Genomic DNA, 17915 nt, shown 5'->3' on the forward strand with positions numbered 1-17915 from the left:
TTTCCTCTAATCGTTTTTCAATTAGTTTCGTTTTTGACTAAATATTAAACTTTATAAAATAGCTAGGTTTACATTTTGTCAATGTGAAGTATGAAGTACTCACAAAATCTTATGAAAAACAACTTTTCTTGTGAATGAATTACACAGAAAGCGAGCACCGTGCTTTCCCTTTGTAATCACGGCAACTGTCAGTCATTGCAGCGCAAGATCCTGATTTCAGCACACTTGTAAAAATACACATTTTATTCAATTTATTCTAAAGTGCACTGTAAATATTTAATTTTTGATGCTTTTTTTCACACGAAAGTGTGAAAACTGATGGTCGAATTGAATTTAGCCAAGGAGGAACATTGAGGTACTTTTTTTATGTTAAAAGAAGATTTTAAAACGAGCAGTTCTTTCATAAACACGTAAGATCGCAGTGGAAATACAAACCGGAAGTCAATAGACAACGAGCGCAGCGCTGAAAGGGGGCGGGGCTGCACGTGGGTATGCACGTGACGTGCCGTCGATCATTATGACTGCGGTTACGCCCACTGAGTGGCAAAAGACTGAGTGGCAGCATTGGTTTTCAGCGTGAATGCCGCGAAAAACACACAAAATACATCCAAAACGGGAAAGAGCTTTGCGACTGACTGTACAAATAGCTTTGACACAAAATCTGAGGTATATTTTAACAGACTGCTGAAAGCTACGGAAAAAAATAAGCAAATAGGTCGCTGCAATTCACAGAAACAGCTAGACCTACCTATAATGTAGTTATAGAAAACATTCACAGGCCAATTTGCTTTATGTATTTCCCCGGCGTCGAAATCAGGCACATATAAATGTCAGGAAACACGATTCCTGGCTGCATGTCAATATCCATGGATTAGGTTTCTTTGACATGTCATAAGGAACACTTTCGAGACCAACCTTTAGCGTAATCGTTTGTTTTACTCGCGTTTTCGCAGTTTCCCCTATTAAATCCAGTCATGCAGCAGGTTCTTTTGCCACTCAGTCCAGCTGAGGGAGCGTGTTCCGGCGGGAAAGTGACGTCAATGCATACCCTGTAGGTCTCTTTTTTTTTCCGCAGCCAAACGCCGCACGCCGGAGATCCGGGACGGTGCCGGAAAACTTTAAGCCCTGAAATCCTAATATGGTCAGAAAAAAAAACACCACATAGTAAAAACATTGTGTTAAATTATTTTTTTAATCCACTTACATGAAATTACATATTTTCCCTCCAAATAACATTTATGCTTGGGTGTTCTGTATGAAAATTCCAGAGACATGACACAAAGCTAGCCAGCCCGACAGTACTCCCTTTCCTCCCCATATTAACTACTTCATAGCCACATGCAAATTAGGCAAGTATCAAAAGAAATGAATGGAAAAAGGAAAAACAAAATAAACCATTATTGGAAAATTTAACCACACTAGTATTTCCTACTGCGTTGCTTGTACAGTCATACAGTATCAAGCTTATGTGCTCTTTGTTCTTAGGATCCTCTATACCTCGTAATTAACAGGGAATAAGTAAATGCCATTTGCAGGACACCAAATGCCTGGAATAAGAAACTTGAAAGTGACAATAAATGGAATGTAACCTTTTTTTGCCCATCATTTTACATGACGTGCGAGCGAGCAGCTCACTATTTGACTTGTGACGCTGCCATTGCTTCTTTCCTAGCTAAAGACTAGCACTGCTATCCCCACCTCTACTCGAAGACAAGGGCTGTTTATAATGCAGACGCTAAACTGCAGGTGTACATAATGACCATGACAAATGCACAGACTCCTTGACAGAGATTTACATACAGTATACGAATAACAAAAGGGTTTGACTTGCAACTTTGCATGAGCTGAGAACTTGCCCTCACCCGCATTCTTCCACGCTAATGCGAAAACCTAGAGCTCCCCACAGAGAAAACAAGGTTAACAGCAGACAAACCTCATCCCCCTCCCAGTCCCCCATCCCAATCGCATCCCAACGCCCACCCGCCCCTATTTAACCCCTCCCACCCACCTCCCGTTACACAAATCCTTAGAAAAAAACCCACAATGACATGGAAGGAAGAAAGCAAGGAAGGCGCGAGAGTAAAAGAACTAAAAGAGACAGAAGTCGACGATGAGGTGGTCTCAGTGTTGATGGTGAGCTGGAACGATGGCAGGTGAATAACAGGGGAAGGATGGACGGAGCGAGACTCAGTTTTCTCGGCCCTCCTCGGTGTCTTCGCCATCGCCCTGGTTATCTGAAGTCCACAGCTGAAAAATGGAGGAGAGGAGGCTAGTTAGTCATGAACACCTAAACACCTGCTTCTATTAAGAGAATGCTAAAACACTTTCACATAAAGTAGGGCTGTCTATTCAATACTGAATAAATTATTTAAAATAAAATTTGATACAAATTATATGAATTTGACAGCAACTACTTATAATTACTTTTAACAATAATAAATTTATATCTAGTGCAAACATGTATACTATGTACAAATAAGTAAATGTGTACTTTGTCATTTATAATCGTTTATATTTATTATTTTTAATATTTACTTTTTGTCTTAAGCTAAATTTATGTTTTTACATTTTTTTAAAATATTTATTTATAGTCAAGTCTAAAGCTAAATTTGTTTTTAATACTGTTCCTATAAAATAAAATAGCAAATAGTTATGTGCGATTTAATTGTATTTTTTTAAGAAAAACTAATGACCATAATTCAAAGACATTTACATTATTATGGCCGATAAGTAAAACATTAAACATTGCAAAAAAGTTTTTTAAAATCATATATAATACACACACACACAAACCAAAATTTATTCAGACACCTTGAACATTTCATTCATTAATACAGTTTATTCACTATAGTTTAAAAAAATGGTAATAAAATATGACAAGATCTCAGAGTTAAATTGTGTCAGAAAAAAATTATCTTAATTATGTCAGATAACACTTAAGCAAAACATGGTCAGGTCAAAGTGTCTGAATAATTTTTGGTTCCAAATTTATCAATTTTACTGGTAGTCCACTGTATGAAGAATATTTGGGTATAATATGTCACAGTTTACTTTATTTTGCTATTCTCACTTACATAAATGAACTATAGTGTCCTGCACCCACTAGTAAAAATACATCAAAAATATCAAATGTCTGAATCATTTTTGGTTTGACTGTATATATCACATATAACACACACCTATAATGCAGTGCTGTAATGCATTTAATAATAGGACTGAAATTAACGTGTCATATTGTTTTGATTTAACCTGCTACTAAAGATAACTCACTGTCAAGTTGTCCCGCAGTAGCTGCATGATCAATGTGCTGTCTTTGTACGATTCTTCATTCAGTGTATCAAGCTCTGCAATGGCCTCATCAAAAGCCTGGGAGAAAAAGATAAACCAAAAACAAGATGAGTGATACATACGAGTATATTTTGTAACACTAATATTTTGCTCAATAGCCTTTGTGCATGTGGGTGTGTGTTAACCCTACCGTTTTGGCAAGCTTGCAGGCCTGCTCAGGCGAATTGAGAATCTCGTAGTAAAATACAGAGAAGTTGAGCGCAAGGCCCAGACGAATGGGGTGTGTGGGCTGCATCTCCGCCTTGCTGATTTCAAAGGCATCCCTGTAGGCCTCCTGTGAATTGGCAATGATAGCTGGAGATGCAAAGAGGAAAAGTGTATGAATGTAGTTGCATGTATTCAGGATCTGATAATTAAAAAAAAGTTTCAGCTTAAAGAATAAACAGCTTTAAGAATACACAGCTTTGAGATGTTTTATTGAGATGTCAGTATCTACATAAAATCACATTCGCAATCGTGCAAATTTAATAAATATTTGATTTTGGACCATTTTTGTGATATTGTAAAGTAATTAAAATTTTAACAAAATATAAGCAACAGGAGAAAGAGTATTGTCAGTCAAAATGAACAACACTTTAAACCAGTGAAATTACATTTTTTCCACTAGAGGGCGTTAAAGAACAAACTCTGAAGTTGGTATGATTAAGTAATAATGTGTGTTACAAATCTTTGCACTAAGGCCAGGGGATTTAAAAATAAAAAGATGCAATATATTCGAACTATCATTTGTAAGCTATTCTGATAATCCAAACAAAGAAACAGTTTAAAATGATCATTTTAATTGTATAATTATTATTTAAATCGTCACAGAAATAATTTTGCAATCTGCCATTTTATATGCGGCTTTCAGGTTATGAATAATGCATTTTTAGATCCCTTCCCTCTGTAGAAGGCAAGTCTTTGCCCTGCTTTCAGCATGTGCTGCCCAAGAACCGTTTTGATTGTCTCTGCTGCTAGTGGACACAAAGCTCCTTATAAACCTCAAGATCTTCAGACTGTTTCTCCAACATAGAACTAGGTATAAGATTTCAATTCGCACTGCTTGAATGATGTATGAACTTTCAATTTCTCTCACTCAAAAACTTAATATTGTTAAGTGTTAACTTTTTTTTTTATTGTTGAGTTGTAAGGAACTTTATTAAAGGACTACTTCACTTTCAAATGAAAATTACCCTAAGCTTTACTCACCCTCAAGCCTTCCTAGGTGTATATGACTTCTTGTTTCTGAAGAAGACATTCGGAGAAATATTAATAAATATCCTGACACATCCGAGCTTTATAATGGCAGTAACGCGCTACCAAACGAGTAAGAGCTGAAGAAAGTGTCTCCATCCACATCCATCCATTATAAACTTATTCCACATGGCTCTGGAGGGTTAATAAAGGCCTTCTGAAGCGAAGCGATGCGTTTGTGTGAAAAAAATATCCATGTTTAACAAGTAATGACGTAAAATATGTAGCTTCCGCCAGACCGCCTTCCATATTCAAATTACGGAAAAAAACAGAACTGGTGTCGCGTCAGTTCCGTAAGTTGAATAGGGAAGTTGTAGGACGTACAGCGTAAGCTTTTTGAAGAATACGGAAGGCGGTCTGGCGGAAGCTGGATATTTTACTTCATAACTTGTTAAATATGGATATTTTTTCCAGACAAACGCATCACTTCGCTTCAGAAGGCCTTTATTAACCCTCCGAAGCCACGTGGAATGTGTTTATGATGGATGGATGTGGATGGAGACACTTTCTTTAGCTCATACTCGTTTGGTAGCGCATTACTGCCATTATAAAGCTCGGATGCGTGAGGATATTTATTAATATTTCTCTGATTGTGTTCATCAGAAAGAAGAAAGTCATATACACCTAGGAAGGCTTGAGGGTGAGTAAAGCTTGGGGTAATTTTCATTTGAAAGTGAACTAATCCTTTAGATCTTGTCAGTGAGACTCCCAAACAAAAGAAAAAAAAAAAAGGAAAAAAAAAAGGGAATTATATTCCATTTCCTTCTTAAGACGGAACAGGAATCTGACAAGCTGTGAAGCAGTACTGGAACTCCATCCACCCACTCATTCATTCAATAAGGTGGATGGACTCACATGTCTGCACCTGTTCCAATGAAGGAAGGAAATCTGACCACTAACCATTTCCCCTGTAGACCTAAAGACCCTCCTTTTATTTTATTTTCTCTCTCTCTTCCCCATAACTGAATCCTACGCCCTGAGAGTTTGTCAACCTCCTGGCACAGGAAGGCAGCCGTAAGAGTCTTCCTGTTATGCACACTGTGGCCCTGTTCCTTTCTGACTCTACCATGACAGACAATGGAGAGCAAACCATTTTAAGGTTTATATAGAATCTGCTATAAATAGAACCAGCTTGTGAACAAAGTAAGATAATATGATGTCTGTTAATTAGTGTACTACTATCAAAAAAAAATTGGGGTCAGTAACAATTACCTACACTATCATTCAAAAGTTTCAGGTCAGTAAGTTATATAATATATATATATATATATAGCAGTAATATTGTGAAATATATACAATTTAAAATAACAATCCTTTAGAATTCAATCTTATATGCTGATTGTCAAGGACCATTTCTTATTATTATCATCTTACAATAATATGTTAATACAGTTGTGATGCTTAATATTTGTGTGGAAAACTTTTTTTTTTTTCAGAAATCTTGGATTTAAAAATTTCAAAAGAGCAGTATTTATTTAAAAATCTATTTTTTTTTTTTTTGGTAACAAAGTAAAACACTTTACTTTCACTTTTGAACAATTCAATGCATGCTAGTTGAATTAAAGTATTCATTTTTCAAAAAAAAAAATTTTGAACAGTAGTGTATTTTGAGCCAAAAATGTGATACAATTACTACTGAATTATTCATTGTGTGAGGCAAAGTTTATGAATGGCCCACAACTGCTCAACACCCCCCAAAACAGATCCTCTTTAGAGATTTCCACCCCCTTACTTCCTCTCAAGCTTGGCTTCGTGTCAACGGTTTGCGGAAACGTTACATTTTTAGCAGAAGTTAGTATGTTCATGGGCATGTGATGGAGACTAGTCACTACCGCAGCTTTGAGAGCCATGCAGCATTGTTCAAACTCCTACATGACTAACTAGCTAACGTCATCTGACATTGTTAACAGGATTTAATGATATGAGGAGCTCCAAGAGGTGCTAGCCCACCTAGTAAATTTTAATCAACTAAACTCACTGCAAAACTTAAATTTTAAAAGACAATCTAGCATTTTATTGAACACAAAAGAATCTTTTTTGTGGACTAGTGAAGTCCACAACCACTGGACTTAAATTGGACTCCAGTGACTTTCACTGTATGGATGAAGAAAAAAAAAAAAAAAAAAAATTTCTTTTTTAGTGTTCCACAGAAGTAGTCATACAGATATGAAATGACATCTGGGTAAGTAAATAATGAATTTTTGATGAACCCTTTTAGTAAACTATCCCTGCTAAATTAAGGACAGACTTAACAGAATGGCTTACAGTTTTTCTCCTCTCCCAAAGCCACCTCCGCTAAGTAACGATAGTAATCGCCTTTCATTTTCAGATAGAAGACTTTACTTTCAGCTGGGGTCGCCTTGGGGATGAGATACTTGTCCAGAAGAACCTACGACAGACAAAATGGAAAAACGATATTAGCGGTTTGTCAAACGGTTTCATGTCCTGTTATCAGCATGTTTGAAGTAAAGGGGAAGTTGTCCCGAGCAGAACAAAAGTCAACCGTAGTAAAGAGATGAACAGATAAGATAGAGTTCTGCAAAACTTGTTTGACGACCTGCTGCTGCGAAAAGAGGCCCAGATGAAACCTATCATAGCAAAATGTGTCCAGTACCAGGATGTCATTTTCAGTAAATGATCACTTAGACCCAACAATGTGGTTTCTAGAATTTCAGCATTCTAGGCCTTTTAAAACAACAACAACCTTGGATCGCCTTCAGGAGTGACAGAGGCCCGACGGCTTGTGGCAGGACTGCAGTTTCACAGATGCTTCTGAGGCTTACTATTGCAGGGAGGGGGGAAGGGGAGAACGGGAAAATTGACTATGCCGTGTGAGCTAGTGCTTGTGGATCTAGGTCATTGAGCTTGCTGGGCTTGTTCGCAATACGACTGGCCTGATTGTTGCCACCCTGAACAGAACCACAGGGTCATCACTGCAATACAAGTATCCATAAACTCTCCAATGATGCGCTAACAAACCACCTTAATGATGAAGGAAATCTTATTGGATTTAATTGATTCTGTCAAGGTCATTCTTATAAATACTGTTCAGAGAAGCATATGTTTAAGGATCTCATTGTTTTGTGACCTTGATTACATCAAATGTCAAAATGATAGTACTTTTTAGGTGCAAAAGAATCAAGAGATCTCCATAACCAGAAGAACCGTTTAGGCTTTCCAACTCAAATGAATCATTTAACCTTGTTAAGTCACATGTCACTGATGAACCAATGACCTACTTGTGCTTTCAATGGTGGGGAGCAATGCATAGCATCAGAGCATCATTGTATTATGTAGCTCTTTATCCTGACATATACCCAATTTATGCATAAACACCAACCCATAATTTTTCATCGAGACATGAGGATGAGAGATCACGGCGGCTTGTGTCAGCTGAGCGGTTTCTTTTTATTTGATGTGTAGACAGTGATCATAAAGTGACTTGTCTGCCAAAAGTCACTCACTTCCTCTTCCATATTAAATGGCACAAATGTAAATTTGTTGAATGTGTGCTCCTATTGGCAAAATTTCAGTGAAATGTTTTGGGGGAAAAAAAAGGTCCATTGTCTATTGTCAATAGTGTAGTGATGTATAAAGCACAGCTCACACACTTTGAAACCAAGCAGATTTCTGAATCCATGTGACCAACTTGAATATGTTACAAAACTGGCAAGCGGAAATATTTAACAGTCTAAATTGCCAATTGCATGGAATTCACTGGAGTTCGCCCACTAACATTTTTAAACTAAAATAAAAATAGATATATAAATAGGGATGCACCGACACCACTTTTTCCAGAACAAGTCCAATACCATTTTTGGTACTTGCCGATACAGAGTACCGACACCTGTATATTCATTGCATTTGTAATTTTTAAAAATATTGGGTAGAGAAACCAAAAATTGTGAATCAAATTAGTTGAAGTATAAGCACGAGAGATCACTTTCGTCATCAGAGCGCATTTTCAGACCTCACACACCGGATGCTCAAGGCAGTTGAACATAGTGGTGTATAAGAGGTAAAAAATTATATAAATACTGTTCGGTTTCTCGCACAAACCGACTGTTTCGTGTCTTAGGACATCAATGTGTCGCCACGAGCCGCAGGGTTTAATTTGGATTTGGATTGCTTGTTTTGTTTTTTTTACTCTTATAGACGAAGTTCCCATTGACATGCATTATACGACTGACAGACCGCAACGGTTGGAGTTAAAAATCATCATTTGTGTTCTACTGAAGAAACAAAGTCACCTACATCTTGGATGCCCTGGGGGTAAGCAGATAAACATCAAATTTTCATTTTTGGGTGAACTATCCCTTTAATCCTACCCAATACCTAAACTTATTAAGCTTATTAATAGTTAGTAAGGTTAACTAAGCTTATTAATAGTTAGTAAGGTAATTACCAGTGATATTTAGTTAAGCAGTAATATTTTTAATTAATTAGAAGACTTTTGGTCATCACACAAATCCATATTGTGATTTTGATATTATTTTTATTAATATTGCAGCTTTAACTGAGGAGCAGTAACAATTTTTACAATTTAACCCTCATAACTAGAGGTCAACAGATAGTGTATTTTACAGATAACGATAACTAGGTTGGACTGCACTGGCCAATAACAGATTAATCAACCAATAGTTTTTAAAATGGATACTGAACGAAAACAAACATAACATTCCAAGTAAAATACTGCTGAACTTTATTACAGTGTACTGTACTTTTTAAATGAAATATATAAATAAAAATATTAATATAATAATTATACCTTGATCATTCATGTTAGTTCATAGTGCAGTGATTAATGTTAAGAGATACAACTTTAAAATGTATTAGTAGGCCTAAATGTTGAAATGAATAATCTAACAATGAACAATACTTCTACAGCATTTACTAACCATAAGCCGTGTTTCCACCTAAATTGCCAGGAACAATTTGGAATGGTAACTTCTCTGAAAGTCCTAATCAGGTGCAACACAAAGTGACACTGTATTTGTTAAACATGGGAACTTTCTTTTCTTTCTTTCTTTCTTTTTTAATGCCATGCCAGCTTCTATGGCTATATTCATGGAGAGAGAGGTGTAGTAAAAAATAAATAAAAATAAAAAAACCTAAATAGATTCATTTTTCCTAAAAACCTTAAGACTAAATTTGGATTTACTTGGTTTAAACATGGGAACAAAGGACTAAATGAGTACATTCAGAAAAATTAAATATTATATAACAAATTCCTCATTCCACATGAAATGATGTCATCTGGAGAAAGCTCACGGAAATAAAGAGGCATGTGTTGTGCATTGAGAGTGTGAAACAGAGGTACACAATCATACACTTTTCTGATTGGCTTTGATTTTGTTGCATTGCACAGCACTTTTGCTTTTAGCGTGAAGAAAAAAAAAACATTTGCCACTGAAATCTTGTCCCATCATGCCTGGTTAGGACACGGTGTAAAGACTTTAAAGAACTAAAGGCAACATTAGGTTACATAATACATAGGAATTCACATGACATCATAGTCTCGTTTCATTCTCTTAAATGCAGAAGTGGTGGAGGTAAAAAGTCCATTTGGCTGTAACGTGGAGAGCTACAGGTCAGTGGCCCAAAAACAGGAGCTCAGCTGCTGTCATTATGGGATTAGAGGTGACTCAACCTGTACGGTAACACAGAGCCCTGTGGCCTTCAGACACTTTCATGCTATGTGCACACAAAGTCAATTCATTCCCTTAATTCAAACCGCCCGGCCAAAACCCTTATTCTCCTGTGATTTGAGCTCATCTTCACCAGGACCTGGTGATGAAGAAAGATAAGAAAACAAATATTGTCCAAACAAAAAGTCCCTACTTCTACAAGCAGCTGTAGTCAAAGCATTCTGCTGTGCCCATGTTTGATCCAAACAAAGCTACATTGCGGAGTTCAGCCGTCCTCATGCTCTCTGGAGGCCTCTTCACTTCCCATAACTCATTACATAGCTTCTTCTCTCCCACCCAAGCAGCTGCTAAAAGCTAATTAAGCTGCCTCTCTCACTTTGGCCGAACCCTCAGAATGAGCATGTTACTCGGGGGACTTGTCTTATGGCTTACTGAGCTGAAGTGAACTTAAAATTCATATCTTCTGTAATGTACTAACAACAAATCCCTCACTGGTTTGTCACAGGTTCAATTCACCAGTCTTTTGGCACTACTGCCAAAAAACAGGTGAGCAATATATAATTTGTTATGTGTAAATGTAATAACTAGTTAATACCTCTAGAAACTTTCCTGTCCTGCTAACACCACTTAGGATATGTGGGCTATTTAATAATGTTAACCCACTGACCAATAGATATTTAGCCACTTCATTACTCAATTCATTAAGTCTGACTCCATTTTGGGATGAAAAGGACAACTTTTTATAATCCATTTCTTCATACACATTTTATTCACATTGACCATTGTTTCAAATCTATCGCATTACAGAAGTAAAATGGATTGTCAACAAGGATTCACAGACTTCAAATTTGGAGAAAAATTTCACCACATATACAAATTTTGTGAGCTTGCTATCTGTGTATGACCTCACATTTAAAGTATACTGGTTTACAAGCATTAGACCAACCAGAGACTGTATCATAGAAAATGCTATAGCTTGTTTGACCTCTAATTTTTCTTAAATGACACAAGCACACATTTCGGATGAAAACATGTTGTTTTTAAGCACAAATAAAACTGAAACACATTCTGCACAATGTAAGGCAAGGATACAGGAACCTCATTACAAAGAGTCTATTCAATGTTAATTCTGTGAAGTCAAATCTATATTAAACTACTTGTTCAAACAAACTCTTTATTAAAAGCACTTGGACTACATACAAATAACTGACTCATCATTATGAGTCAATTATTTTTTTAGAAATGAGGTTTCTGGACAGTGTAGGTTTGAAAGAAGTGTAAAGGAAGTGATTCATGTGAAGGTGGAGTGTCCCTCATTGAATAGAGGAGGGGGTTTGAGACATCATCTGTCCCATGTCTATAATGCTGTTTTCGAAAAGATGCCACGGCGCTGTATGGAGTGATCAGTGTGCTCCACCTCAAGAGCATACTATGTGGTTAACTTAACAGTCATGTGACTTCTACATGTGCGCTAATCATGTGACTTTAATAGGTGTATATTTGCCAGAGTTACTTCCTGTGTTTTCATAACTGAGGATGGTGTTTGGATGAACACCGAAACGTCTTGTCAATTCTTTTTATGTAGTCCAGTGATTTTAATAAAGAGTTTGTTTGAGCATTTTATTACCTGCATGCATTTTATTACCTGGAACTACAGGCTGAAGACTGAAACTGAGGTTAAATAGACCCTGACCCCTTAAATCTGTCATTATCCAAGGAGGGCTACAATAACTGTCCCAGGGAAAGGACACCTGTGCATGCGCTGGAACAAATGAGATCAGGCCTGGACTAATAGGCTTGGCTGAAAGAGGGCCTTGCTCATGATGAGTAATTAACGCAAGCAGGATTATCAACCTACGTTACCCACCAGCACTTGGAATAAAGAAACAGGGACAAGAGCGAAGGAGTGTATAGTGTGTATCCCTGGGTCAGAATGTAAGATATGCAATCCAAAAGACTGGGATTATCTCAATTGTAAGACTCTTACCAGTACGTCATTGCAGATCTCCTTCAACTCCTTCTCGATCTTTTCCCGATATTCCTTGACCATTTGCTGCTTTTTATCGCTGCCCTCCGTCTTCTGCTCGATGCTGGAGACCACTCTCCAGGAGGAGCGGCGGGCACCCACCACATTCTTGTAAGCCACCGATAGCAGGTTGCGTTCCTCGTTGGACAGTTCAATGTCACCCTCGGTGACGGACTTCATAGCGGCTGCCATGTCATCATAGCGCTCTGCCTGCTCGGCCAGCTTGGCTTTTTGCACTAGCTCGCTCTTGTCCATGGCTGCTCAGTGCTGAAGAGAAATAGTTCAATCAGACACTCAATCTGAATTATTTTAGGTGTAACAGGTTAATTACAACTACACCCCAAAGGTTTAGTGTTACACAAAATCAAGTGAGACATGTGAAAATGTTCCTTTTAACCAAATCAAATCTACTGTAATGAATTAACTTGAGCTTAACTTAATAGTAATCCAAAAGAATAACAATCTATGCACTTTAATATTTCACTAGTTTGCTTGATTAGACTTCCTTTGGATGTTCAAGTGGTGACATCTGTCTGATTATTGATGCTAAATCCACTACTGAGAATAGAAACTAAATAATCTGGACAACTGGACAATCACCCTTGCAAAGTGCTGAAAAACTCCACAGCAGCGAATCAATTAGTTTGCCACAGGCAACACAGGATACCCCAAATGCTGCTGCTGCTACTACTGACAGTGCAGTGCATATATTTAATCAATTGCTTAATATGTTGTGTAACATGCCTAATATACTGTTTTCATGCATTATACAACACATAAAATCTACTATACTTCAGGTTTAAGACTTGAACCACAAAGCATTTTGCAAACATCCAAAGATCTGATTAAAAAAAATTCTATGTGCCATTCCTGCACACAGCTTTAAAAAAAAGTTAGGCCATAAGTATTTGCCCTACAGGGTCGCATTACAGTGCGAAGAAATATGCGGATGTGCTGTTCTCGACAACCACGCCCAATTCCCATAGCTAGCCATTCACGCGCTTTACATATGTCTTAAAGGGATGGTTCACCAAAAAAAAAAAGAAAAAAAAAAGTACATTCGGTCATCACTTACTACACTTCATACCGTTTCAAACCCGTACGACTTCCATTAGTCCGTGAAACACAGAAAGATATGCTTGGCAGAAAGACAGCCTCAATCACCATTCATTTCCATTGTATGGGGGAAAAAAAAATACAATAATCGTCAATGGCGACTGAAGCTGTCCGTCCGTCTGAAACAATTTTAAGCGAATGATAACAATTTTGGGTGAACTATCCCTTTTGAAGTTGCGAGGGACCAAAATATACGTCGCTGTCGCTTTCAGTGACTTGCTGACTACACAAAGCTTAACCAGCAACACCATACTAGAGGTTTGTGACTTGTTTATTACGCCTATTTCATTGAGAAATGCACACAAGCAATAGTGATGCTCTTTCAAGTACTCTGTATGGCAAATGTATCAAGCTAAAATGTCATGATAACATAATTTATCGCTGTTTTCATGATAAAACCAAGTTAGCTTGTTGGCTAAGCCATATGATGAAGACAGGTCTGCCCTGCCCATCTTCATGGCCGACTGACCTCAGCAAAGAAACCCGCTGCTATCTGTAATGTCAAAAAACCGCCAATGTGTTTTAATCATTTAAACAATCTCTATCTATGTGGAGGTAAGGCTGATAAAGCAAATGGACGGCGCCGTTTGTCTGGCGGGTCTCTCGATTACCAGATGCATGTTGAAAGCTCGCCTAAAATTATCAACCAAATTACCCGAAATAGTCGAAGATAAATAAGTATATTTATTGAGTTCCACTAAATGTGTTAACATGGCAGGACCAAGTACAGTTGACTGAATTAATAGTGGCAGAATTGAGAACACAGACATGTGAAAGGCTTCGGCTTGTTTCAGCACCAAAAAATGCACTGAAACTGTATTTTACACAAGGACGCATATGGAAAACTGTTACTGACGATCATACTAAGATATAAAAAATAAAACGTAACATTTTGGGGATGAATTTTAACTGTAAGCTCGTTCACACCAGATAACACACCAAGAGGAAGAAACAAAAAGGGGCGGCCTAGATCTGCCAAGCAAAGGCTTATTGTTCATTTTCAGCACGTTAGCATCCGCAACTCAGTCCTGTGCCTTGCATCGTCCATCGCCATTTACAACTCATTTCTCATCAAAAATAATAAAACAATGAATACAGGACCAACACGCCAGGCATTTATGCCGATATTGCATATTCTCTTACCTGAGTGTCGGGGAATAACGATGGTCCTGTCGGAGCTAAGCTAACCTCGGCTCACAGCTGATTCTCACGGGCGGTCGAGCTAATCCACGGGGTTTCCCTCCAATCAGACCAGCCCCAGGAGCCGAGACAAGGCTGGGCCATGTGACGTCAAAGGTAACCAAGGCGACGGCTGACTTCAAGTTGTCTGTGATTGCACGAGACGAGAGCCAGTTCGTGATTCAGTGGTGCACCATTTTCCCTCCACTTTTCCTTCCATCGCTCCATGTCCTCGGCCTTTCTCTTTCTATAAATTATATACCACCAAGGTCTATCAGTTTAGGTTATGTTCCGTCATTATAATGTGAAGTGTAACTCCGAAAAGAACGTAAAATATATTATTTTAGCTTCGTAGTATCATATGTCAGTTTGACCCGTTTACAAGTGTGAACATAAATAAGATGGTTGGATAGCTTATGAATGGCAGTTGTGAACATTGCTTTGCATATGCCATTTTGTGTAATAAGAGCACTCATAATTCAGTGCCTTAAGTTGTGTTATTAAAAATGTAGAATGAATATTAAACGTCTGAGAAGCAATTTTTCTCAGAGAAATGTCACAATTGGAGGGGAAAAGGTTATAGCAACTTCTGTGTCATACAAACTTTATAATTTTGCACTGTGGCATTAACTGAACAATTGAACAATGCGTATATATATACATATATGTGTGTGTGTGTGTGTGTATTTGCAACTAGGCAGTTGAATTGATTTATATTCTTGTGGAAAAACATGAAATCGGGACTGTGTAGAGCCTATCACAAGCAAAATTAGAACACAGCTTGCTTGGTAGAAGAGGAGCTATTTTTGCACTACTCCAGTTTGTTTCCATTGGGAATGAGTCTATTTTCTACATTGTCACATGTTCTCCCATCAGATATGCATTCAGTAACCTATTTCAGGGTAAAACTCTGCATTATTGGTGCAAGTTAAGTCCACGGTGAGACCAAAGCACTCGTGCAACCAGTGAGTGCATGGGTGCTGCTACCAAATGCAATAGCAGTTTCACTCGAATGTGAGCAGTGATTACAGAGTTTGTTGTATGACAAGTAGGGCAGGTTTTTCAGTGTACTTAAAGCCACACCCCAGTACAGCACTCAGAGCATGACAGTTCAAAATAACGTGACTGTCACTCATTTAGGTAAGCTGTGACTTCGTTTGATGCTGTGGTTTGTACACTCCTGTGTTATGTTAGTGAAAGAGAAAACTATGCAGAGAACAATGTTAGTGAATCAGACAAAGTGCCACTCAAAGTTTTTACAAAGGGTGTGTAGATGTCTTTTCCAAGAAGAATAGGCTCATCTTCCTTCAACTTGCCATTGTCAAACACATAGTTTACTTAAAAGTATTTTACCCTGTGCTTATGATATAACATCTTGATGACAGGGATACAAAGGCATCTGACACCACAGAACAAAACATTTACTGTAAGTATTTAAGTTAAATGTTACTAATGATCATTCTTAGATATAAATGTGTAATTTTAAAGATTCATTTTACTTGTAAGTTCAACTAGACCAGATAACAAACTGAGAGGAAGAAACAAAAAAGGGCAACCTCTGCATATATTGCATCTTAATGACAGGAACACAAAGGCACATGACATCACAGAACAACACATTTAAGTTTGCTGATTTGCATGTTAGTATTTACAATTGACAAGATCTTATCTTCTTGTTTGCTACAGTAAAGAGTCATTTGAGTGTTTGCCATGAAAGGCTAAGGTAAAACAACCAAATAATTTCTTCAAATCAGTTTATTATGACTTTTTAAAACATAGCCAAACAGTAAAGAGTCATGGTACTTTTGTCTCTGCAACAGAAATCTGTTACTAAACAATTGTAAATGCTTTGGGTATAGATGACATGAAAGTGTGATTTGCTACACCTCATCTAAAATTATTTTAAACTTTTTATATGCATTTTTTATAGCCTCATATTAATTGAGACATGCTATATTTTATCTAAAATTAATTAAAAAAATTAATTAGAATTATTATGCATGCAGTTAGATCAGACTTTCTATTAATTGAGAGACTACATGTGTAATGGACGTTGGTCGGTAAGAGCTGTGCGTGTAAAACCTGAAACCTCAAAAAGAGACTGCAGTCTTTAGCCTCCTTGTTAGAGTGCCCGACTCCCATGCCGGCGGACCCGGGTTCGAGTCCTGTGGCGATTTGAACAGGAGGGGTTACATTGGTGCTAATCTCAGCTAAATTATGCCCACTGACTGTTGGCTGAACATCTGATGCATATGGCACACTTAACTGGAAACACTTCAGGAGTTTCGAAGTCATCATCTGGTTGGTTGAATTCTACAGGATGTCCAGTAGACATGTGTCACAACATGTGTAACGGAAACAAATACCGTGACGCCAAACCCCATTGTGGAAGAAGAACGCCGTCATGTTTACAACTGTGAGAATGAGCGCTTCAACTACATGCTGGATTTTCAAAAGTATGTGAAGTTCACAGTTCCATTGTTGCAGTAAAGCTGCACAGCGTTCTTGAATTAATAATTTATTAGATGCACGTCAGTCTGGTATTGTAGGGACATCGACTTTACATTTTTACACCCCTAACCATGACGCGGAATAAAACGAACTGTGACTGGTTGCATTACATGTCAGTCAAACATCCTCTTGTGCGGTCCTTGGCCAATGAAAGCTGCTATAGAGTCCAGACCTTCTGCCGTCAGTCACTGCATTGGTGCCGTGACCCGAATGGGAGTGAGGTTTAGGGGGGTGAGTGTAACGGACGTTGGCCGGTAAGAGCTGTGTGTGTAAAACCTCACTCCCCTGATCTCAAGAGGCGCTCTAGCAACTGACGTTAGAGACTGTGGTCTTTAGCCTCCTTGTTAGAGCACCCAACTCCCATGCTGGCGGACCCGCTTAGAGAGCGGCATGGAATATTTGCACTTTTTAATAATTTGTTACACAGCAGAACAATTTAAGTGAATTGTCTGCAATATGAGAATTAAAAAGCTTAAAAGAAATGGTAACCAATTACCACATGTACTAAAATATACTTTTACATGCATTTTAACAATATTGAAATTGAAAAAATTGTTAATGGGCATGTTATTTGTCAACTATATTTAAATGCTGTGCTGTATGACATTAAGTAGTAGCTACTGCAGATTTAAAGCAGTTCCATCTTCTTGCTAAATGTGGCACCCTCAGGCAAAGAGGCTTCCAGTACATCACTGATATCAATAAAAGAATGTGGTGTATTTGTTCAAAGAAATTCATCATTCTTTATTCCTTTACTCAAATTTCCAAATTAGCAGACTTAAAAGTCTATTTTATCAATAAGGATGATGTTTTGCAACATTTTCATGCTTGAATTCAAAGAAGAAGAAGGGGGT

The 17915-nt window shown here is 37.7% G+C and overlaps 1 protein-coding gene across 1 annotated transcript; it reads right to left on the reverse strand.

The window, feature by feature from the left end:
• Positions 1-1173: 1173 nt before the first annotated feature.
• Positions 1174-14679, reverse strand: ywhabl (tyrosine 3-monooxygenase/tryptophan 5-monooxygenase activation protein, beta polypeptide like). The gene is made up of 6 exons (XM_051866683.1): positions 14515-14679; positions 12217-12522; positions 6847-6970; positions 3479-3642; positions 3271-3366; positions 1174-2247 (listed from the first exon to the last, which is right to left on the reverse strand). Exons 2-6 carry the CDS (start codon positions 12508-12510, stop codon positions 2188-2190), a joined length of 738 nt encoding a protein of 245 aa, XP_051722643.1. The 5' UTR covers positions 12511-12522; positions 14515-14679; the 3' UTR covers positions 1174-2187.
• Positions 14680-17915: the final 3236 nt, after the last annotated feature.

The sequence above is a fragment of the Ctenopharyngodon idella genome, chromosome 16 (assembly GCF_019924925.1).
Source record: "Ctenopharyngodon idella isolate HZGC_01 chromosome 16, HZGC01, whole genome shotgun sequence".
In the NCBI taxonomy this organism is placed as follows: Eukaryota; Metazoa; Chordata; class Actinopteri; order Cypriniformes; family Xenocyprididae; genus Ctenopharyngodon; species Ctenopharyngodon idella.

Coding starts and splice junctions, on each gene's coding strand:
- ywhabl (XM_051866683.1), bottom strand. CDS start 12,510: ATGGACAAGAGCGAGCTAGTGCAAAAAGCCAAGCTGGCCGAGCAGGCA. Junction 3,643..6,846: donor TTTGGGAGAGGAGAAAAACT/GTAAGCCATTCT, acceptor TTGCATCTCCAG/CTATCATTGCCAATTCACAG. Junction 3,367..3,478: donor CCTGCAAGCTTGCCAAAACG/GTAGGGTTAACA, acceptor TTTTTCTCCCAG/GCTTTTGATGAGGCCATTGC.